The sequence below is a fragment of the Chlorocebus sabaeus genome, chromosome 13 (assembly GCF_047675955.1).
Source record: "Chlorocebus sabaeus isolate Y175 chromosome 13, mChlSab1.0.hap1, whole genome shotgun sequence".
Lineage (NCBI taxonomy): Eukaryota > Metazoa > Chordata > Mammalia > Primates > Cercopithecidae > Chlorocebus > Chlorocebus sabaeus.
The window spans coordinates 53,522,282-53,548,191 of NC_132916.1; the positions used below are offsets into that span (position 1 = coordinate 53,522,282).

A 25,910-nucleotide genomic window follows, 5' to 3' on the forward strand; every position below is an offset into this window, starting at 1 on the left:
GGACATTCCGTGAAATAGTAAGTTGCTGACGACGGAGCAAAAACATGGCTTCGTGATCAGTTACTAGCCACATTCTTGAAGGTTACACACAGAGCAGGGTAGGCTGCAGCCTACAGACAGAAAATGGGGCTGTAGGTGTAGGGTCCTGGCTGCACAGAGTGTGTGAAGGACCGTTTCTTTGGCATCAGTGTTTTACCTACCTACAGTAGTTCATAGTTCTAAACACTCTTGACAACACCAATTCTAAATACTGTGAGTCTGTACTACTTTATGTTTTTCTCTGCTTATACTGGCAGCAGAAGTTTTGACTGTTTCTTGAAATACACTTTTACAACAAAGCTTTTAAGAATTCATAGCCAGGTCCAATGGCATGCGCCTATAATCCCAGCTACTAGAAAGAAGCTATGGTGGGAGGATCTCTTGAGCCCAGGAGTTTGAGGCCAGCCTGGGCCACATAGTGAGATCCTGTCTGTATTATTCCGTTTTCACACTGCTATAAAGATACTACCCGAGACTGGGTAATTTATAAAGGAAAGAGGTTTAGTTGATTCACCCTTCTGCATGGCCAGGAGGCCTCAGGAAACTTACAATCAAGGGGAAAGAGGGAGCAGGCATGTCTTACATGGTGCAGGAGAGAGAGGAGAAAGTGAAAGGGGAAGAGCCCCTTATAAAACCATCAGATCTTGTAAGAACTCACTCACTATCACGAGGACAGCGTGGGGGAGCTGCCCCCTTGATCCATCTCCTCCCTCCCTCCATACATGGAGATTACAATTTGAAATGAGGTTTGGGTGGGGACACAGAGCCAAGCTATATCACTGTCTTTCTGAAAAAAAAAAAAAAGGAATTCTTGTATGTTGTCCTAAAGATATAAAACTGCTTACAATGCCTAGTGATTTGTATTTATTACTATGTGTTCCCTAAAGTTTGAAACTCTCCATTAACATAGCAAAAATACTATATTCTAAATCAAATGTCAGCAGGTTGGGAAAGGTATTTACAACAAACATGACAAGGGGATAATAACCTTTCTATATTAAGAGATCTTACATATCAATAGAAAAAAGTTAATTAACCTGTTAAAAATGAGAAAGATCAAAACAGGCATTCCTCAGAAATGACATATAACTTTGTAAAAAGATAATCACACTCATAATGAAGGAAGTATCAATTAAAACAATGACAATATTATTTTTCACTTATCAAAGTGTTTATTCTTATCAAAGTGTTTATTCTTCCACTCAACAAATATTTGAATGCTTATTATGTCCAGGAATTATATTCAAGGGTTGATAATACACTAGGTTGGTGGCTATGGAGACACTGTTTTATCATATCTACTAGAGGAAAAGTCATTTGTCATAGCATTCCTGGAGGGGAATTTTTAAGTGATTAAAATTTAAATTTTACATATCCTTTGACTAGAAATTATGCTTCCAGGAGTTTAGCCTATAGATATATTCATATAGATGTACAAGGCATATTATCATGATCCTCATCATTATTATACAAGTGCTACCACTACTGCTACTAACATTTCTTGAGCTCAGTATTTAGTATGTTTCAGGCATTCTGCTAAGCATTCGAAAAACATGTATAAGAGACAAGTACTAAAGTGATGCTAGGACTTGAGTTTTTGCCTCAGTCTCTCAATTGGCAAATAGGAAACTTTTCTAACATTAGAGCCCCTCCCTGCACCCAGCATCCTTGTCCTCCCAGTATGTGTTCAGTATTATTTGAAAGGGAGAAACATGGAAGCTGTGTAACTGTTCATTAATAGGGACCTGATCAATACCTTCATTCAAGTAGTACTCTGTGTACCCTTAGGGGATACACATGCTAATGTGGAAAGATCTCCATGATTTACTGTTAGTAAAAAGAAACGGTTCTAAACAGTATACAAATGCCCTTTCCCTTTTGTAAAATAAATAAAAAGATTGAGCTGTATGCATACAAGCACACCTATGTGCACACGCACACACACACGTGAAAATAAATATAAGTACTCCTAAGAAACTCAACATCTCAGGTAGGAAGGAGACTCTGCGTCGGTATATTTCCCTGGTTCTATCCTAATATAAATTCTTCATGTTTAGAAAAGTCTTACCCAATCCTTTCTGGAGAAAGTGATTTTTCACTTCTTTGAATTCTTCTAATGTAACATGAAAAAGATAAGGAGGATGAAGAGAAGAAAAATCAATTGTGAACTTATTTATAAGACATTATGCTAATGATTGTACATGCATGATCTCACTTGCACTTTTAGATATCCCAATCTAGTAATTACTATTGATCACTCCGTGTTTTATATGGAAACTGGGCCTTCATGTAATTAAGAATTTTCCAATGTCATATGACTACTAAGTAGGGGAGAGCACACTCACATCCAAGACAGTTGGGTGCAAAATAGCATGATCTTAGCCGCTAGCTCTCGGTTTGTCTTAATTCCTTGGCACGCGCCGTGTATCTTATTTCGTTCACCAGGTAGAATGTGAAGGGATCCTGGCAGTCTTTAGCAGGGCAGACTCTGGAGTCTGGCTTCAGAGGTTGGTTTCCAATACTGATTGGAGGATCTTTTACACGTTATTTCACTTCTCTGGACTCAGGTTTCTAGTATACGAAAATGGGTTAATAATAATAATACCTAATTCCTAAAAGCATTTTTGAGGATTAAAATCAGTAGCAACAAATATGGAGCATTCAGAACAGTGTCTGGCATTGAAAAAAACCTAAATATGTTTTAGTTGTTATTAGTATCAAGAAAGGAATTACATTATACGTATTTTTCTTTACCCATAGGCTCTAATACAGAAATTTCCATATGGTAATAATTCATTACAGATGACCTAGTTGTTAATCATTCAGTGCCATCATTCAATAATTTATTATTTGTTATAATAGGAAATTGTAAGTTGATCCATATAAAATTGCACATTAGTCAAAATCAAATATTGGCAATTGCATATGATTGAGCTTAATGTATATGTTTTAATTATTTCAAATTCCATTATAATGTGTGAATTTATTAATACCTCCAATAAATCCAGATACTTTCTAGATGCCTTTGTGTGTGTGTATGCTAAATGTAATTTCCCGTATGGTACAAAAATCTAGGCCAGGAGCGGTGGCTCACGCCTGTAGTCCCAACACTTTGGGAGACCAAGGCGGGTGGATCATGGGTCAGGAGTTCAAGACCAGCCTGGTTAACATGGTGAAACCCTGTCTCTACTAAAAATACAAAAATTAGCTGGGTATAGTGACGCACGCCTGTAGTCCCAGCTACTCGGGAGGCTGGGACAGGAAGATTGCTTGAACCTGGGAGGCAGAGGTTGCAGTGAGCCAAGATGGTGCCACTCTGCACTCCAGCCTGGCAGCAGAGCAAGACTCTGTCTCAAAAAAAAAAAGAAATCTATTATGTATAATAGAAATGATTTTTAAATGTATCTGAAATCTGAAATTAATGTTTATTAATTTATTTTTCCCTAATGCAGCATGCAATTGTCATGGAAAAGCTGAAGAATGCTATTATGATGAAAATGTTGCCAGAAGAAGTCTGAGTTTGAATATACATGGAAAGTACATTGGAGGGGGTGTTTGCATTAATTGTACCCAAAATACTGCTGGTATAAACTGTGAGACATGTATTGATGGCTTCTTCAGACCCAAAGGGGTAAAGTATGCTTTTTCCTTCATAAAGAGTTATTTTTTGCTTTTTCATACAAAAATGTTTTATACAAAAAAAAAAAAAAAAAAAATTTGAAAGCTTCTCTAAGCAGTTGAACCTCAAATTAAAAGGTGAGTAGGAACATTTTGTAGTTGAAACTGACCTAAATCTTTGAGGATGTAAAATAAAACATTTCCATCACTCCAGAAAGTTTTATCATGGCTTCTTCCAGTCAATCCCCACCCCTAAGCAAACTCTATTCTGAGTTTTAGAACATAAATTACATGTGCCTCTTAGAGAATTTCATAAAAATGGAATCATACAGTACATACTAGTCTGTCTTCTTTCACTCAAGATAACATTTTGAGATTTATCCATGTTGTTTGTGCATCAGTAGTTCTTTTTCTTGAAAGAAATTGCTGAGTAGTATTTATCTGCCTGAACATACTAAAATTTTAAATCCATTCTCCTGTTGATAGAAATCAAGATCTTTTCCAGTTTTAGCTTACCTTCTACAAATAATTTTATACTACTATTTTTTTAGACTATACGTTTTATAGTCATGTTTTTATTTACCTTGTGTAAATACTTAGGAGTAGAATACTTTTTTCATAAGATAGGTAGATGCTTAACTTTATAAGAAACCATCAATATTTTGCCAAATTAGTAATAATGTATAACATGTTCACCAAAAAGTTATATGAGTTCCAGTTTTTCTATATCATCTCTAATATTTGATGTTGACTACCTTTTCGGATTTTAGTCATCTAGTGGATGTGAAATGGCATCTGATTATGGATTTAATTTTAATTTAAGGACTTATTGACCATGCCTGTATCTTCTCATATGAAGTACATGTTCAATGTCTAAATAATATTTTTTATCCTAAAAACTTACAGAGCTATTGCCCATGTCAAGTAAATGTTTGTGTGTGGTGTGAAATATGTAACCAGATTTATATGGTTAACCTGAAGTTCTATACCATTTGTTGAAAAATCAATTGATCATATTACATGGATCAGTTTCTAGAACCTCGGTTATCTATTTTTCCAAGCATCTGTTTTTCCCTCTATGTGCTAATACCATACTATCTTCATTGCTTTAGTAAGTCTAGAATTTAGGTAATATAATGTACCAATTTTATTATTTATTTTCAAGATTGTTTTGTCTATAGCAGGGTGTGTGTGTGTGTGTGTGTTTCCATACAATTTTAGAATCAACTTGTCAATTACAGAAAATATTAGGATTATTGCTTAGAATCTACATGCAAATATGGAAAATGTAGCTTGAGGAGTTGTTGGTCAAAGAATACAAAATTTCAGTTAGATAGTAGGAAAACATTGAAGATATCTATTGCACAACATGGTGACTATACCTAATAACAATATATTTATTCTTGAAAAATGCTGAGAGTAGATTTTCAGCATTCTTACCACAAAATTGATAATTATGTTAGATAATATGTTATTAGTTTGATATAACCATTTCACAATTTGTATATATATATAATAACATATACAGTAATATTCAAAATATCATGTCGCATGTGATAAATATATACAATTTTGTCAAAAGAAAAAATTAAACTTTAAAAGAAAACAAGTATTGAGGAAAATAACATAATAATATTGAGTCATTTAACCAATGAATATAGTATACCTCTCCATTTATTTCTATCTTCTTTATTCATGTCAGTGTTCCAGTACAGAGATCTTGCATGTCTTTTGTTAAATTAATCTTTAGTATTTTGCTTTGCATGATTGCAAAAAAAGTTTTTAAAATAGTTTTCAAATTATTTAGTGTAATTATTAAAGAATTTTGAATATTGACTTTATGTCCTATAGCCATCCTCAATTTCTTTATTAGTTCTAGTAGTTTTAAACTATGTGCTTTAGAAACGTACACATGAACAATCATTTTACCCGCAAGTAAATTCAGACTTACTTCTTCCTTTGCAATCTTTATGCCAAGGTTAACTAAAAATAGTGAGAGCTGACATCTTCACTTTGTTCTCAATTTTAAAGTAATATTTCACTATAGAGTATGACGTGAACTGCAGATTTTTAATGGACGCCCTTTATCAGATTCAGTAGGTCCCCCATTATTCCTAAGTTGCAGAGAGTTTTTATAACAAAATGCTTTTGAATTTTGTCATATGCTTTTTGAAACCTACTGAAATGAACATAAGGATTTTCTCCTTTATTCTGTTAACGTGGACAATTTACACAAATTTAATTTTAAAATATGAAGCCAGCTCTGCATTTGTGAATTAATCTCCCTTTGGTTATGTTATATTATCATTTTTATACATTGGATGATTCAGTTGACTAATGTTTGGTTAAGAATTTTGACATCCTTTCATAAAAGATATTGGATTGGTCTATAATTTTATTTTCTTATAATGTCTTCGTCAGGTTATTTTATTGGGGTATACTGGCATCAACAAATGATCTGGGAAATGCAATTCATCTTCCTCTGTTTTCTAAAGTAACTTCAGATTAAAATTAATTCTCTTTAAAATGCTTGATAAAATTTCCCGGTGAAACTATCTGAGTCTCTAGTTTTCTTTGTGGGAAAACTTTTTTAAATGCATTGGCTAATTTTTATTAGACATAGGCCTAGATAAGTTTTGTATTAATATCTTTGGGGAGGGTCAATTTTTGATATATTGTATTTTTCAAGTAATTTGTTCAATTCATCTAAATTGTCAAATTATTGGCAATTGGCAGTTTTAAAAATTCCATTATTATTTTCTCGAAGTCTATAGCATCTATCTGGATATCGCCTCTGTGGTTTTTAAAATGATTAAGTTGTGCTTTTCTCCTTTTATTGATCACTTTTGTTAGGGGTTTATCAATTTTCTTAATCTTTTCAAAAAAAACTCCTGCCATTTTATTTTTTGTATTTTTATTGATTCTGTTCTATTTATTATATTATTCATTTGACCTGTTTTGGGTTTAAATTACATTTTCTTTTGCTACCTATCAATTTGGAAAGTTAAATGATTTTAAACCTTTCTTCTTTTATCATGTGAACTTTTAAATATAAATTTCCTTCTAGCAGTTCTTTAGCTGCTGCTCATGAATTCAGAAATGCTGTATGTTCATTATCTATTTAACATAATTTATAATTTATCTTGCAATTTATTTTTTGTTGTCTAATATCCAAATATTTAAGCTTTATTAAATATTACATTTTTTATTTCTACACTGGATGTTTATGATCTGAGAACATACTCTCTAAGATATCAAACTTTAGAAGTTTATTGAAATGTAACTTATGGCTCAGTGCATGGTCTCTCTTGGTAAACAAATAAATGTGGATTTTTCCAGTCTGTGATTATGGATTCCTACCTTTCTTTCATTTTTTCAGTATTTCTTCATGTTTTTTGAAGCTCTGTTATGAGGTACATACATATTTAGAATATTTTGAATCTTTATATTTTTATATCTTATAAATTGATATTTTAATAACTGTGATGATCTCCACTTAATCTCAGATATCACTTTTTATCATAAAGTCTACTTTGTTTTTTATTAATATTGTTATAGCAGTTTTCATATGCTTACTCTGTATGGTATGTCTTTTCTGATTTTGTTTAACTTTCAACCTATCTTTATTTTCATTTAAAAGATTTCTTATAAAGAGTAAAATAGATGGAGTTTTTATCCTGAAAGTTACTGTGTGTTTAGTCCATAAATTTAATATAGTGAATAATATGATCGGGTTTTGCTCTTTGTTTCCTATTTGTGTCACAAAATTTTTGTTCCCATTCTTCCTTTTCTGTCTACTTTTATGTTAAACAAATATCTTTCAGTATTCCATTTTATTTCCTTTATTATCTTTTTAGCAGTAGGGAATTGTATATATTTTTTTCCATTCCAACTTTTATTTTAGGTTCAGGGAGTACGTGGGTAAATTATGTGTCATGGGATTTGGTGCACAGATTATTTCATCACCCAGATAATAAGCATAAGTTTTTCAATCTTCACCCCGCTCCCACCCTTCTCAAGTAGGCCCTAGTGTCTATTGTTGCCTTCTTTGTGTCCACGTGTACTCAGTGTTTACCTCCCACTCATAAGAGAGAACATGCAGTATCTGGTTTTCTATTCTTACATTAATTCACTTAGGATAATGGCCTTCGGCTCCATCCGTGTTGCTTCGAAGGACATGATTTTATTCTTTTTTATGGCTGTGTAGTATTCCATAGTGTATATGTACTACATTTTTTTATTCAGTCCACCGATGATGGTACCTAGGTTGATTCCATGTCTTTGTTACTGTGAATAGGGCTGCGATGAACATATGCATGCATGTGGCTTTATGGTAGAATGATATTTATTCCTTTGGGTAAATGCCCAGTAATGGGATTGCTGAGTTGAGTGCTAGTTCTGTTTTAAGTTTTTCGAGAAATCTCCCAACTGTTTCCCACAGTGGCTGAACTAATTTACATTCCCACCAGCAGTGTATAAATGTTCCCTTTCTCTGCAACCTCACCAGTATCTGTTATTTTTGACTTTCAGTAATAGCCGTTCTGACGGGTTCTGGTAGTATTTTAAGCTCATGATATAGTGATATAGTCCTATCTTTTGGACTATAGTTTTCATATGCTGCAAATAATTTATAAGCCACTAATACAATGTTGTAATTTTTGTTTGAAGTCACAAAATTACAAAAACAGTCTTAAAGAAATGAAAAGAAGGAAACAAACTTTACATTAACCCAAACTTTCCCATTTCCCATACTCTGTGGTTCTATCTTATATATATTGCCCTCCCGCTTGAAAATTTTCCTTTTAGCATTTTTTTTTTTTTTTTTTGATAGTGCAGAGCTGCTGGTGACAAATTTTCTCAATTTCCCTTTATCTGAAAATGTCTTTAATCTACTTTCATTATTGAAGGATATTTTCATCATAGTTACAGAGGTGTGTGTTTTCTTCTTTGCTTAGCACTTTAAAGATGTGGTACCATTATTTTCTGGATTTCATTCATTCTTATGAGAACATAGCCATTATTTGTTTCTCTGTTCTATATATATCTTTAATTCACTAGATGATTTCAAAATTTTTTTGTATCTGCTTTTTGACAGTTATACCATGTATGATAAAACTTTGGCCTGTAGACCAAATTTAACTCATGGCCTATATTTGTATGACCTGTAAGCAAAGGATGTTTTTACATTTGTAGAGATTTGTTAAAAGACGAAGTAGAAGAATGGGAGAATGAAGAGAATTATGAGGGGGAAGAAGAGAAGGAGGAATGAACAGAGTCTTTATATGGCTTATTTTACTATCTGGCTCTTTACAGAAAAGTTTTCCAGCCTCAGAGTTAAACTATGATGTGTCTGTATGGCTTTCAAGCTTACCTTGCTTGATTCGCAAAGCTTCCAGGAACTATAAATTGAGATTTTATTCCACATTTAGGAAATTTTAGGCTATTTTTTTAACACCTATTTTGGATCAATGTTTTTCTTTCTTTTTCTAGGACTCCAACTGCATGTGTGCTAAGGTGTTGATTGTATCTGAGGCAGTGCTAATTAATTTTTTTTTCTTTCTCTGTTCTTTAGATTGGATCTTTTCCTGTCCTTACACTTTGTTCTACATATAATGCATCTTTAATTTAATAGCTGATTTTAAAATATTCTCATTAGGCCAGGAACGGTGGCTCACACCTATAATCCCATCACTTTGGAAGGCCGAGGCAGGCAAATCACTTGAGGTCAGGAGTTCAAGACCAACCTGGCCAACATGGTGAAACACCGTCTCTATTAAAAATACAAAATTTAGCCAGGCATGGTGGCAGGCACCTGTAATCTCAGCTACTCTGGAGACTGAGGCAGGAGAAGAGCTTGAACCCAGGAACTGAGGCTGCAGTGGGCCGAACTTGTGCCAGTGCACTTCAGCCTGGGTGAGAGATCGAGACCCTATCTCAAAAATAAATAAATAAATACATACATAAATTCTCATTATTTATATATAATTTTAACAATTATACCGTGTTTGAGAAAACTTTGGCCTGTAGACCAAATCCTGGCCTATAGCCAGATGACTACAAAAGTAGTCATTAGGTAGACTTCTCTTCCTCCTATCATCTCTACCTGATGTTAAGCATATCCAGTGAATTATTAAATTGAGGTATTTTACTTTTCAGCTTTCTGGAGTTATTATATTCCTTAGAGCTTCCATTTCCCTGCTGAAATGCTCCAGGCCTTCACTCATTATAAACATTATTTCCTTTATATTCTTGGTCATATTTACAGAACTTACGTTGACTTCCTTGTATGCTAATTTCGATATCTGGGTCACCTCAGGATCTGCTTTTTTCAGCTTCTTTTTTTAATAAAGACAACATTTTCGTGTTTCTTTCCTGTATATCTAATGCAGTAGTCCTCGTTTATTCACAGAGGATATGTTCCAGGAACTCCAGTTGATACCTAAAATCATTGATAGTACCAAACTTATATATACTATGTTTTTTTCTGTTTGATACCTGTGATGGGACTAAGTGACTAATCGGAGGGTAGTTCTCTACAGCATAGATATGCTGGACAAAGGGACGATTCATATCCCTGGCGAGACAGAGCAAGATGGCTTGAGATTTCACCACACTATTCAAAATGGAATGCAAATTAAAACTTATGAATTGTTTATTTCTGGAATTTTCCATTTAATATTTCTGAACTGTAGTTAACCATGATAACTGAAACCTCAGACAGCAAAACTGCAGATGAGGTGGGGACTACTGTAATTTATCATCTGTACAGATACAATGCAGAGACACTGGTTTCTGTTATGTTCCTCTGAAGATTTTGAATTGGTTCTAATGAGTAATAAACTTGCTGAGTGATCACCATGAAGTCATGAAAGTTTACTCTCATACTTTGTTAGGACAGATTAATGGCAAACTCCAGGTATTCATCAGACATTTCTAATGTAGTTAACTTAAAGTCCAATTTCTCTTTACTTTATGGTTTGTAACACCTGAAAACTCTTCTCACCTTGTTCAGTTTACCAGCGGTTGCTTTCCACTGAATTTCCTAGAATCTTCTGAATGAATATACAATAAAGGGATCAGTTAAGGCTGGGACGGGTATTGTTATGCAAATTTTGTGAACTGCAATTTAACAGCTAAAAAATTTATCTCTATGATGTTCATAAAATTATTGTCTTAAAAATGTCATTTTAGATTTATCCACTTAATAACATTTCATTTATATGTGTATATAAAATATGCTTACCTATTCTGTGCACAGTCCTAACTTCATAATGGGGGAACGAATGAATGTGTCTTAAACAAATGATGATTTTGAAACTCATCTGTGAACTTAGTTAATTGAGATTCAGTCAGGTATATAAATAAGTCTAATTTTAACACTCTGATTTATAGTAGCAAACAAGTTTTCATTTGTAAATTAAGCCTAGATATATATACATATGAAAGCTATATTTAATAGGTGGGTATTTCTTGGACAAATAATTTAGTTTTTTTGGTTTTTTCCTATTAAATCTGGAAAATAAATCTTGTATATATAGCATATGAACACAGTGTAGGTTTGTTTAAGTAACTGTGTTCATATACTATATAAACAAGATAAAAAGGAATAAAACATGAAAATATCAATAATTATTGAATCTAAGTAACAAATATATAGGAGTTTATTGTTCCATCATCTTTACATTTGTGTAAGCACGTAAACGAATTGGATTTTAGACATTATAAACATGTATTAAAGGTAATTCTTATAATTTTCTCAATAATTTACTTCTCTGTATTACTAAAACTACTTTGTCTATAAAAGTTTGCTGAAATGAAAAATATTGCTATTTTTATTACATTTGGTTAAATTCATTTTAATATTTTTGTTAGGTATCTCCAAATTATCCAAGGCCATGCCAGCCATGTCACTGCAATCCAATTGGTTCCTTAAATGAAGTCTGTGTCAAGGATGAGAAACATGCTCGACGAGGTGAGAGCTGCAGCAGAATGTCACCGCTCTGATAGAAGGACAACTAAAAGCCAAATATGATTATTTTCAGAAGAATATTTTGCAGTAAATGTCATTCATGTAATAAGTTTATTCTTTAATCTATCAGTGTATTAGCGTTCCCTCCAGGAAGCAGTTTTTAAATTCATCTCGATAATTACTTTCATGTTTAATTATGTTTTCATAGCAAGAAGAGTTGAATTATTTATTTTGAGATACACACACACACACACACACACAGAGAGAGAGAGAGAGATAGAGAGAAAGAGAGAGAAAGTAAATCACAAATCTGTGGTATATGTAATTTTTTCATGTCATGTTATAGTTTGTAGCTTCTATGAGTTCTAGTATGAAATGCCAGCGTTCACTGAGGAATGTATGTGTTGTAGTGGGAAAAGCAAACAGAAGAACTCACACATTGAGATGTAGGCAATAATATAGAAAGCAAGAAGTGTTTATAAAGGACTAAGAAGGTAGTAGTCATGAGTTAATGAAAAGAAAGAGGCTGACACTAATTTAAGCTAAACACTTCCTTTGAGGAATGATATTCATGAACTCCAAACATTAAGGAATCAAATGCCAACATAACTCCTTGATATAAAGCGTTTAGGAGCTACTTCCAGGGCAGTTGCTCTCCAAGTTTAGGAAATTTATAGAATGCACTGGGACATTTCTTCTCTAGAAAGACTAAAATTAACCAAGGCTACAATGTAGTTTCCCCACACCTCCCCCACCAATGATTAGCGTTAAAAGATTGGCAATGTTTCTCAGGCACAATTTTGATTACCTGCATTCTTTATAAAACTGTAGGATTATCAATCTGAGTGTTACATGTAGACTAAATTTTGAAATATTAAAAAGCAGATACCTTTTGATAGTTGAATGATGAATTACTGAGCTCACTTTTCGTTTCAAGTCTTCTTTTCTTTTTGTGGTTACAAGTAAATCACAATGTTGTTTTCATTAATAGCATGTAACTCTTCCCTAGCCCTTTTTGAATAATGAGTATATGATCACAGAATAAAAATGGAAAGGTAGAAAAATAAATATACAATTCAGTAGTAATTCAGGAGAGATGCCATTATTAACAATGTCATATATTTCTGTCATAATGCATAGAGAAATTTCTGGTCTTACTCCTCTTAACTTTTTGTGATGAGTTTCCCCAAAAATCTATGAAGACGTTCTCTGAAGTCTGGTTTCAGCACTTAAATAACACATTTTATTATATGGTTATTATTGTATGGTTGTGCCATAATTATTTACCCTCTAAACTTTATATGGACATTAAGATTGTTTCAAATTTTTGTTTATTGTAACCAATCCTTTAATAATAATTATTCCATTTAATTATTTTTCAATTATTATAAAAACAATACATAGTAAAATAAATTCTTAATAGTAAAGAAATAAAATAACAAGTGTCCTCTTCAACCTATTTATCCCAGTCTTACTTCCAAAATTGAAAATATTGAGCATTTTTTCCAATTCAGTTTTTTAGTGAGTTACCTTTAATATCTAAATAATATTCTTATCAGTACTTTTATCACCATTACATATTGCCTATTGACTCTCCATCTGGAAAGGTGAAGAAATGTATCATTCACAACACCTTCCTCCTTCATTCCACCATTCATATATTTTTATTATGTGTTTCTTCTATGATATCTTTATCATATTGAAGAGAGCTTACATGTCTATTTCATCGTTGACTACATTTAGACTTTCTCTTGCGGTCCTACTATATAAGATGTGATAAAGACCATCATCCCTACATTCTTCGCCACTTGTCAGTGTCTGTCAATTACATATTTATCTTTTCAAAGATTTTCAGTTATATTCAGCTCCAGACCAATAATTAATGCTTATAATTTAGAAATAAAAACCTAATAATCAAAATTGTAACACTGTAATTAGATACATATTATTTGATACAGACTCAGATTGCAAAATTAGACAGATATCTGTAGGTCATTTTTATCTTCATGCTTACTCTGATAACTTCTTTAGGAAAGAGTGTAAGATGTGGTCTTATGGTTTGCACTTCTTCATCAGATTACATAACCAGATAGTAGAAAAGGATATTTTAGTGTATTACTGGTATTAATTTGATTACCAGGGAAATACAATATATTTCTTTTCTGATTTTTCTTTTAGTTTTCTTCATTTTCTTTTGCTAGAAGGACGTTTTCTCCCTCATAGATTTGTAAGAGCACTTTAAATATTAAAAACAGTGATAGAAGGTCATTTTTTAATAACCAGTTTTCAGATTTGCTTTGTGTCTCACTACTGTTGATAATTTCTAATGCACAAAACTTCAGAAGTTTTATGTAATCATCTATCAAAATTCAGGCAAAATTCTCTACTTATAATAATGGTATCATCCCATGGTTAGTATATATTTTGATATTTTTGTATTTCTTACATACTTTATAATCCTAAAACTCTCATCTATCCAAAGATTAGGAAAATGTATTTGTTTTCTTTATTTGTATGATTTCATTTTATAATATTTAATTTTTTAATCCATCTGGAATTTATTTTGTTATATTTTACAGGGAAAGTTTCAAACTACATTTTATTTTTCAATACTCTTTTTTACTCATCTACATTTAATATTACTTTCAGTTCTTTAGACATATTATGTATATTTATTTTATTTTCTGTATCTGTTAGAAGCACTCTCTGTTATCTGAATCTGAGTCTGCATTTTTATTTCTCTTCTATCTCTTATTCATATGGTCTTCATTTTCTTATGTGTGTGTATGTATGTATGTGTGTTTTGTGGATGTATGCCTGCATATATATTTCTTAGTTTATTCTTTCAGAAGCCTTGAATTTACATGAGGTTATGTGATAATGACCCAGCGTATGTAGGACCTAGAATTTTTGTTGTTCTTCTGTAAAGCCATGCTCCATGAACTGTAGTCTAGTCATCAGAATTTGCCAGTCAACTCCAGGAAAGACATTGTTTTAAAGAATGACTTAAGTCAATGTTTCTTTCTAGAAGTCCATTTTGTAGTTTCTCATCTCCAAGGGGTTTCTTTATTTCACACCAGTGCAACCATACTATTATCTGCCATCTATCTATTTATCTATCTATCTATCTATCTATCTATCTATCTATCTATCTGCCTACCTACCTACCTACCCATCTATTTTTCTATGTTTAATTTTATTCTGTATCTTCAAGTGTTCTGAACAGGAGGGGTTCTTTGGACATCCAGTTTACAATATTTCCAGAAATAAAAGTTAAGATATGCATTGTTTAATACATGAAGTACTTCTCCATTTAGCCTCAATTTCTGGAAACTTTAACATCAGAAGTAAATGATAAACTATTTAATGCCTTTGTAAACTTTATTAAAATTATCAGACTTCTTTTCCATTTGGTCTATTGGTGTAATCTATTAGAAATGAACTTATTAACATTAAACAGGCCGGGTGCAGTGGCTCACGCCTGTAATCCCAGCACTTTGGGAGGCCGAGACGGGAGGATCACGAAGTCAGGAGATTGAGACCATCCTGGCTAACACGGTGAAACTCCGTCTCTACTAAAAATACAAAAAATTAGCCGGGTGCGGTGGCGGGCGCCTGTAGTCCCAGCTACACAGGAGGCTGAGGCAGGAGAATGGCGTGAACCCGGGAGGCGGAGCTTGCAGTGAGCCAAGATTGTGCCACTGCACTCCAGCCTGGGGGACAGAGCAAGACTCCGTCTCAAAAAAAAAAAAAAAAAAAAAAATTAAACAATATTTATATTTCCAGAGTATGTTCTACCTGACATCATAGAGGATCCTTTTAATGTACTTTAGGATTCAGTTTGGAGTTTTACTCATCTTGATTCATAAGTTAAACTGCCTGTGACTCAGACACCCACCAGTTGTGCTCCTTTGGGAAATCACTTAATTTCTCTGTGCCTTATTTACCTCATCTGTGAAACGGAAAAATAATAATGTCTGTCTCATATAGATGTTTTGAGTACCAACTGAATTAACCCGTGTGTTTTGTGTAATGCTAAGTACAATGACTACCTTAAAATAAGTGCTATTTGAGTCTTAGCAGTTTTGTTTATTTTGTGTTATCATTTTTTGCATTTGGATATCAAGTTAAAATTAGCTTCATAAATTGAATTACATAGCTCTCCATTTCTATATGACCATAAGAGTTTCAAGTTTTGAAAACAATCTGTAAAAATTAACGAGCATTACAGAAAACCAAATAACGCATGTTCTCACTCATAGGTGGGTGTTGAACAACAAGAACACGTGGATGGACACAGGGACGGGAACATGACACACCGGGGCCTGTCAGTGGGTGGAGGTCTAGGGGAAGGATAGCATTAGGAGAAACACCTAATGTAGATGACAGACAGGTCGATGGCTGCAGCAAACCACCATGGCACATAGATATCCATGTAATAAACTTGGATATTTTGCACATGTATTCCAGAACTTAAAGTATAATAATAAAAAAATTAACTAGCATTAAAAGATATTTGTGGTAGTTCTTTGATAATTTGTCCTCTTTTGATACCCTTGATTAGCTTTGTTTACAGTTTCCTTTTGCTTGTTTTTCTTTTTTCAAATCTCTTTATTTCCTGTGGTGTTTATGTTTTCTCTTTCTTATACTTAAATGAATTGAATTTTAATTTATCTGTATTTTTTAAAGTAATGGACTATTTAAGCCTAGAAGTTTACTTTTGGGTACAGTTTATTTTTTCCATACCCAATAAACATTAAGTTCCCTTTTTACTGCTATTATATTCTACCTGGATAGCTATTTATTTTTAATCAAAGTCTTGATTTTCTCTTTAACCCAAGAGTTATTAAAGAGAAATATTCAGGCATTAATTCTTAAAATGGTTGAATTTTGCATAAAATTCTCTCATCATGTTTGATATTTGGAATTAATTTAATTCTAATTTTTGTGGCATTTGATACACATCTAAAAGTAGTAATTTATGTTAATAAAATAAGCCTTAGATAATTTCTGCTTTGATAATGGAACATTTTTTATAGATTAGTCAATCATAAGCTATGGTAAATATTTATAGTTATATACCACATAATATGTAATTCGACATTATTAGATTATTCAAATTTTCTGTTTTTACTTACTTCATCTGTAAATATTTAAGATGAGTAAGTTAGCATCATTTTCAGCCATTGACTTTTAAACTTTTTATTTCTGATATCTTTTGTTGTCTACATATTTTTGTGTTGATAATTAGTGCTTATTTGAAGCATGAACATAATAATTTAAATCATGTTTTCATTATATTTTTATCAATGTAAAATGAGAGTTTGTCTTATTGAACCTAGTTTATTTGAGTTCTACTTTGGCCCTAATTAATATTTCACAACTGTTTTTTCTTTTCCATATGCTTTCTTGACACACATTCATTTTCTTTTATTTGTAATATTCCTGTTCATTTTGTGTATCTCTTGTGCATATTACATGTTTATGTTTTTAATAAGAACAGTAAGACTACTTAACTCATTAGTATGTATTTAGTATGCATTTCTGACACTAATTCTGTCATTCTGCTTTCTGCTTTCTCTCCCTAAAGTTTCCTTGCCTTTTTTTTCCCCTGCTCCTTTCTTCTTTCTGATGGACTATGTATACTACTGATCTGCTTTTATCTTCCTCCAGATTTTGAAGGTCTGTTAGTTGTATTAATTCATCCTGTATTTTTTCCATTTTTTTTAACCAAAGACATGAATAAACAGTGTCTTTTGTACTTCTCCATGTTAAAAAAGTTAATTTAAACTTTTCATTTCCCTCATCTATTGCTTCTTATCCCCAAAGTATCAATTCCCATGAACACCTTTATTTTCTTTAATAATACTGCCAGTGGCAATGTTCTTAGAGAATCATTGTTAAACTGTGTTTTAAGTAGTATATCTTTATTCCCAAGGCTACTTGCACCTCTGATAGTCTGTTGGAGCAGGCTTGTTTCATGAGCCACTAGTTTTGCATTCGTTACTGCTTATTCTTCTCAATGTAGCATCATCAGCATTAGCGTTTGTGGAAATCACTCCTTGGTCTTTGTTTTCTATAGTCATAGTTTGGTAGATGCTTTGAGATTTCATCTTTCTTGTTTACATTTTTAATATTTTTATTGACACTTAGAAGATGCTATGTTTAGCCAATCATAGAAAACTTTTAATTAAACCCTATGCTCTTTGGTTTTAACTTTTCTTTATTGATGTACATCAAAAATCTATTTTTGTGTCAAAATAGTCTTTTAAAGGTTACGATCATTAAAACTTTAAGAACGAAATTATGTATTTGTTTTAGAAATGTTGATATGTGACTCATCTTTCTTTAGGATTGGCATCTGGATCCTGTCATTGCAAAACTGGTTTTGGAGGTGTGAGCTGTGATCGGTGTGCCAGGGGCTACACTGGCTACCCAGACTGCAAAGCCTGTAACTGCAGTGGCTTAGGGAGCAAAAATGAGGACCCTTGTTTTGGCCCCTGTAACTGCAAGGTACATTGTTTATTCCAGTAATGTCCCACTGTCAAGATACAAGGTTATTTTTCTTGGCTTCTCTGTTGATTTCCTTGGCATTAAGCAATTATAATGACTTCTGGAAGTATCCACTATCTATTCTATATGTGGTGACCCTATACATGTCTTTAAATGCCCACCAGGTTCACTGTAGCAAGATGTTTATAAGGCACTTATCTAAAAGCCTACAAATGCACAGAGGATAAACCACATTTAAAGGCTATGTTATTTTAAAACAAAAACACTTTCACCCCATTGCCCAACTAGGGTGTTAATTTAAAAATATACGGCGCTAGAAATAGCAACCCTTTAAAACTAAAGTGCATTCAAATCTATTATACCTTTGCATCTAAATCAGAAATGAATTCTGTCAAGGGTTTTATTCTGAATTTTTAAATAAACTTCTAAAAGTTGAACCCAGGTAAGTCTTCACATACTCACTACATTCAAATTTTTCTGTTTAATTATAAAAAATGTATGAAGCCCTAATGAAATTGATTAAAGGCTCAATATTTTCTTCCAAGAGTGCTTTTAGAAATGCAACTTTCTTTGTTGTACATGCTCACCTAATAACAAATCATGTTAACACCAAGGGATGCATTATATCTGCAACTTATAAACATTATGAAACATAGAGGCATGCACAAGTGAAAAATGAAAAGACTGATTTACTTTAGCTATGGTAATGAGTTCTCTAACATTCTGACCAGACGGTGTATAACTACATTAGCTGAGAGAATGAACCATTCTTTGAAAAAGTTAGCATACCATACTAATGTAAAAATGAAAGTTACTACTTTTTTTCTTTATTTTCAATTAAAAAGGGACCCTTATTAAAAATATTTTAACATGGTAGTATTATCTTGGCAGCTATGAAATATTATATAGTTGTATTTGATACATGTGACCCTATGTGTATATATACAACCATTAAGCCATAATATAAGTAGCAAATATTAGTTTTAATGAAGTATTTATGAATTGGGACAAGAATGTCTGGAAATATCAAGCTAAATATAATAATAGTTACATCATAGGTTTATGTTACATCAGGGGCAATTTAGGAACCTATTTTGAACTACTGAAATAACAAAAGTCCTGTGGACACAGTAAGCAGAAAAGTCCACAAGCCTGTAGTAAAAAGTCGCCATATCCTGGAATATAGTAAATTTTCTAATCTATTACATTTCATTCCAATATTATCTGAAATGAAAAATTGCTTGAGTCGACCAAGATCGTGTAGCAGTGTGTGAGTGATTGCTTGCTTAAGGACACCTCCCCTCTCCATCTTGTATGTCTTTGTGGGCAATCCTGCAGACTCTTAGTGCATCTTCTCTAGTATTTATCAAAACATGCCTTGTGTGTGCTTTATTCTCTTTTCAAAACTCCATAGAAATCTCTAACCTTTACCACTCGTTCAAATAAAGGACAGGCCAAACAGAGCTTAAAATGGAAAGAAACCTCCTGAGTTTCTGGAATACATAAAATCAAACAGGGAAGAAAAAGAAGTGGTTTGCTATACCTACCACTCATACAATGGTAATGTCTGGTATTTGCAAGGAAAGAGAGTAACAAGTGAGTTTATTTTCTTTGGTAAATATAGCGAGAAAGGCTAGAGCAAGAGAGCTGTGGTGATTAGCAGGGCTCCAAGGGAAAGCCCCTTGAGCTGCTTACTGCCTGCTCTCAGCCGAACTCAATATTGTACTGAGAATGATTATAATCCTAATAAGAAAGATGCCTCCTGTGTAGACACTTGAAGCTCTACACAGACAATTAAAATGCAACAATAAACAGCAATTAAGAAATCATAAAAGAGAATGAAAATTAAGTAAATAGCATCATTAAAATAAATGCCTTTCAACCATGTGATATCTTAAATAGAAAACTGTAAGTTCTTATAAACTAAATTGTTTCAGGATTAAAAACTTGCAGAAAGCAAGTTTCATAAAACATCTACATAATTATAAAAATCACAAATTATATGCATATAACATGAATTATATTACAAAATTACATCATATCACAATATCACAATATGCCATGAAGAGTCACATCAAAATGTGCATGCAATGTACTACAATTAAGTGCCTACAGTCTCTTGTTTAAAAAATAATAAATAACCCAGCATTTCAACAAAATATGCATACAATTTAAATACTGAAAAGACACTTAGTGTAGAGAGAAATGTAACAGTTCATACTGTTTCACAAAAACATGATTTGACATAGATATGTCAACTGATTGTAAAAACAGCATGGACCACAATGCTGTCTAAGAAGCAAAATTGTATTGAGAGACTAAAATATTGGAGATATAAATTCAAATCAAATGACATATTTTTAGCAGAAGGGGAAGAATATACACATAAGCGTCCATGTATTTATATCCAAGTTAGTAACTTTAAATAAGTATTTATCTGTAAATAGAAATAATATAAATCACATGTGAAATAATGTGTATATAAGTATTCATCTCCAAAATGCATATTAACCTTAAATATTTATACCTTTATTCTCTTATACTGTAACATATGAGTTTTTAAATAATTTTTCATCAGAAAGAAATATCTCACTGAAGTGTGAAGACGTTTTTAAAAAGGGCTTCATTAAGAAGTCTTGGGCCTAACTATTTTTTGTTTTATAAATTTTAAATGACTGCTCTGTGATGAGTGCATTTCACTTGAGGCTGTATTATTTTCCCTGTGGGTAAAATGACATACTGAGCTGATATGGACATCACTTCTCCCACTTTTGCTATTTTAAAAACACAGATATGCTGCATAAACATAACAAATAGATTTATAAACATTTAGATTCAAGAAAGAAAGGGAAATTCCTAGATGTCAGACCAAAGAGGGAAATCTAAGTTAAGCATAAGCAAAAGCTCAAGCTAAACTGAGCAACTGGGGTCATGGGGTGGGGGATGGGAGGCAAGTCTTAGTTCTAAGATCGGGGCTAACGTTTGGAGTTTTAATGCCCTCACTAGGACTTGCCACTAGGATTTGGACCCACAGAGGGAAATTGCAGCTGAGCTCACTGAAGCAGGGACACTAGAAATACTTTCAGACAGTGAAATGGGGGCTAGAAAATTCTTCCTGCAAGCCTACAGAGGCAGCTAGAAAACTTTTCTTTTAGGGCCTCTGAGTGGGTAAAGGTTACTACCTTGTATAGGACCAAATCCCCAAACCTGTGTGCCACATGGGAATGGGATCCATTTTTATTCTCCCTTTATGTGCTGGAATTCTTCAACAAGTCAAGGAAATGGTATTCTCATAAGAAAAATAATACAGCCTCAACTGAAAATGATCTCATCACGAAGCAAGTAAAGTACACAAAAGGAAAATAACTACAAAAGGAAACCAGCAGCCACAAAAATAAGAATATTTATACACAAAGAACTAGAAAGGATAGTCTGAAAGAAGTTTTATATTCATAAAAATCTGTGATAATATTTTTATCACATAAATCATAAAAATGTTTAAAATATACAATTGTAAAAGCATGATTAGAAGATTGAAGAATAAACAAAGAAGGAATAGGAAAAAAATAAAACAGATGCTATATTAAAATTCAAAAGTAATCAGGTTTGGAAAAGAAACATATGTAATTTACTTCCAGAAATTAAAAAAAATATATATATAGTCATTGAAATTAAAAATTCAATGATTGGGTTAAACAAGAGATGAGAAACCACAGGATAGAACATCAGAAATATAGACCTGAAAAAAATTACCTATAAATTGACATAGGGAAGTAAATAAATATGATGCTAACTGACTCATAGAATGATAAAATTCAACGGAAGTTTAGCAGAAGTTGCCAAAGAAGAGATTAGAAGAAGTTGAGGAGAAACAATATTCAAAAAAAAAATGAAGGAGAAAAGAATGATCATGAGTTAAAAACTATTATAAATCCTCAGTTTGAGGATGATAAAAAATAATCTTACCCATAGTAGAAAATCTGTCAACCAGAAAGACAAAGAGAAAAATATTAAAACTGGGGGCAAATATCTTTATTGTGAGTGTTTACCACTCACAGTCCAACTTCATTGAAAGAAATATTAAATAATGTATGTCCTTTAGTAAGAATATTGAACCCATAAGACATTTTAACTGGATTATAGCCTAGAAGAATCTATCTACAGCAGTAGTATTTCTATATGTCAATGACAAGCAAATAGAAAATGTAGTAAAAATATTTAGAATAGCGACAAAAACTTTGTGATACCTAAATATAAATGTTTTTTAAATTGAGATAATTTTTAAAGGTTACTGAAGAACATAAAATTCTAAATGAGCAGACAGCTGACCATCACCAAGTACCAGTGAAAATCTGTGAAATTTTAAATGTTTAAATGTTTACCATTTCTATTAATAGAGTTAATTAGTACCACAATTTAGGAGGGCAATATGGCATTATTTAGTATCTTTGAAGGTGATAAAACTCTGTCAACCAACAATTCCACATCCAAAGGTTTACCCCCAAAACTCTTAACAATATGTGCAGAAAAACCATCTAAAAAGTGCTCAACGTAGACGTACTTACTATGATGAAGATAAGAAAAATAAATAAATAGCAAAAATAAATTGTCATATTCCCTTTAGTCTGATAAAAAACCAGTTAAAGTGAATGAAATAGGTCTTCATGTATAAACAATGATAAATTTCAGAAACTTCAGGTGGAAAAACAATGTCATTATGCTATTATTTATATCAAGTTGTAAAACATAAAACAATGCTACATTGTTTGTGAGCACATACATTATAATTTTAAAATTTGAATACACTTGTAGGGTAAGTACTAATTTCAGAATAGTAGTTACCTCTAGAGAAACAGGAAAGGGAATAAATTATATAGTTGTATTTGATACATGTGAGCCTATGTGTACATATACAACCATTAAGCCATAATATAAGTAGCAAATATTAGTTTTAATGAAGTGTTTATGAATTGGGACAAGAATGTCTGGAAATATCAAGCTAAATATAATAATAGTTACATCATAGGTTTATGTTACATCAGGGGCAATTTAGGAACCTATTTTGAACTACTGAAATAACAAAAGTCCTGTGGACACAGTAAGTGAAATGAGATTCATTTGTATCTAAGTATCATTGCTTTAAAAATATATCTGAGGCAAATATAAAATATGAATGTTTTGTTACCCCTAGGTTGCATGGGTAATGCATGTTATATGTGCTTTTTGAATGTCTTAAAATAATTTCTAATTTAAAATTTCTTTAATTGAATGTAAAAAAGAATTTCAGATTTAAAAAGAGGTGAATGAAATTTTTAATACAATGTCAACTACATTATTACATTTTACACATAATATTTTCTCTTCAACAATGATATTAATGAACATTATCATCATTATATTTCAAAATGTTAAAGGAATGCTAGCTCAAGACACTAAAATGTTTATAATATTTTCGCATTGTTAAAAATTTTGAAACTTCTGTCTCTTATGAATTACAAGAAGCAAGTCAATTTCAGATATATGACAAGTCATTGAATATAAGTGCTGTCTGACTCTCGGTATTTGTTTATTTCAAGTACCATATGCTAGAAATTGGCTCTTTTGCAGTTTGGTGTCATATTATTTATGCAAAATCAGTTGGTTTGTAGAATCTCACACATAATATAAATTGACCTTGATCTAGGTAGGAACATGTGCTTTTATCAAAGTTTTATCAAAGTGTTATAATAGAAAGATAAATAGTGAAGTAGAAGACTAGAAATTAAAGTCTGTATTTTCATATTGTTTTCCTTTGTTTTTATTGCATTTTTCCATTAAGTCCTTACAGGCCCATGAGACTATGTGATCTGGCCTTGGCTTACCTCTCCAGAATGTTCTTGAGTTTCAGTCACTGTTTTTCAGCTTTGCTTAAATTTCTTGAGTCTATTAGTTCTTTGTAGCATCTGGAATTTTATAAGTTCTATTCGGATTGCTTGGGAAATCTCATTTCTAGCCCTATTCCTTTGCTTAGCCAGGCATTTTTAATGGCTCGACTTAACTTCAACTTTCTCAGGAAAGCTGCCCCTGCATCCTCAAATCATATCATTCCCATGGCATAATCACTTTTCAAACCTTTTTCTTTTCTTTTATGATCTCATAATTATTAATTCTGTTTTATGTCTATCTCACCTCTGGTGATGATATGGACCCTATGTATTTTCTTTATCATTGCACAATAAGAAGATAACACAATGACTCATACAAAAGAAAGATGGAAGGAAGAGAGCTAAAATCTCGTGAAGCTTTAACAGTCATTTAGCCTTTCTGATTCTATTTTGTAATCTATGAAATGGTGTTATTGAATCTTTTCTGCCTTTCAATAGGTATAATTATAACATTGAAGACCTGTACAAATATAAAGTATAACTATAAATACCTATTGGATTACTTTTTGTTGTTGTTTATATTGCTTTTCTCAAGCAGAGATAAGTTTCTGTTCTTTTTCCCTGAAAGGATTTTTATGGTGTGTTAACATTTTTATTGGTTTTGGATTTCCCCCTTCTTTTTCATTTGTGTACAGGAATGGTCACTTCATTAACTTGTAGACTTGATTCCTGGGTATTTTTACAAATGGCCTTCAATGGTACATTTAATCGTGAATCGAAATTACAGATGTAGAATTTTTGGCATAAAAAGTTCATGCAGGAATTTATCTCTTGCAACAGCTACAGTTCAAATAACATTATGTTAGCCAATTTTTTACATTGACAGACTCCTTGACCAAACTTTGGAAAGGCTTCTCTGAGTCCTCTTTTTGATGAGGCCTCTTCGTTGAGCCTTGTCCTCAAACCTAGCTTAGTTATAGCAAGAATTCTGCTAAGTCAGTGTGTGAATAACCCCTTACCCTTGATATCTGATCTCTCTGGCCTGTCTTCAGCAAGAATCCTGTTCATGTGGTTTAGCAAGAATCCCCTGTATCGCTGATGTCTCTTCTTAATGATTGTTCACCCCTGATCCTTGCTCCATGGCTATAAATCTCCACCCTGTTCCTTGGCTGTGAATCCCTACTTGTTCATGTTGTATTGGGAATGGAGGCTAGTTCTTTACTAAGGTCGTTTTTTCCCTATTGCAGTAGTTTTTCATTGAAGCCTATTTTCATTGTTTTAACTACTGTCCAGCTCTGGTTCTCTTTCACACTATTAAAAGCTAAGCTTGTGAAAAGTAAGAACTAATGTTTATGTATTTCCTTCTCCTCCCTAACCCATCAACTATTATCTAGCCTTGGAAAAATGTGTTTTAGGAGTAAGTCTTCAACAAATACTGCTGATTAACTAATTATCCCTGTTTTGTTAACTTCTTTTAATACTAGGATGCATTAGTATAAAGGTCATAACAGAAGAAAACCTGTAATTAACTACAAACTACCAAAAAACCAAGCATGACTGAGAAATTCCTGAAGCAATTATCACAGAAAAATAACTTAAATGTCACTGTATCTATTCCTGGTAACTTTGTCAGTAGTACTCCAAGCTGACTAACAATCACAGTTCAGTATGTATTGCTGAAGTTGTACCTAATTTATAAGGCAGTAGCTTCCATGAGAAAGAATATAAGAAAACTACTGTGACTGTATTTCTCCAGAGAAAAACTGTACTGAGGAAACTACAGCAAAAAGAAAATTGATGTCAACACGATAGTATCTCACTTCAAGAAATCAAAAACAAAAGAACTTAGTAAAATTTTTCTAATTCAACTTTGTTTTTAAAGGGAAAAAAGAACTAAAGAAAAAAAA

The 25,910-nt window shown here is 32.4% G+C and overlaps 1 protein-coding gene across 2 annotated transcripts in view; it reads left to right on the forward strand.

Annotated features, from left to right (window-relative positions):
* LAMA2 (laminin subunit alpha 2) overlaps window positions 1-25,910 on the forward strand; it is a 621,494-nt gene that overhangs the window by 265,734 nt on the left and 329,850 nt on the right. For both annotated transcript variants that reach the window (XM_073022454.1, XM_073022455.1), the window contains exons 8-10: window positions 3,492-3,670; window positions 11,530-11,629; window positions 17,979-18,139. In XM_073022454.1, the coding sequence (XP_072878555.1) occupies window positions 3,492-3,670; window positions 11,530-11,629; window positions 17,979-18,139 (440 nt within the window). The remainder of the gene's footprint in view (window positions 1-3,491; window positions 3,671-11,529; window positions 11,630-17,978; window positions 18,140-25,910) is intronic.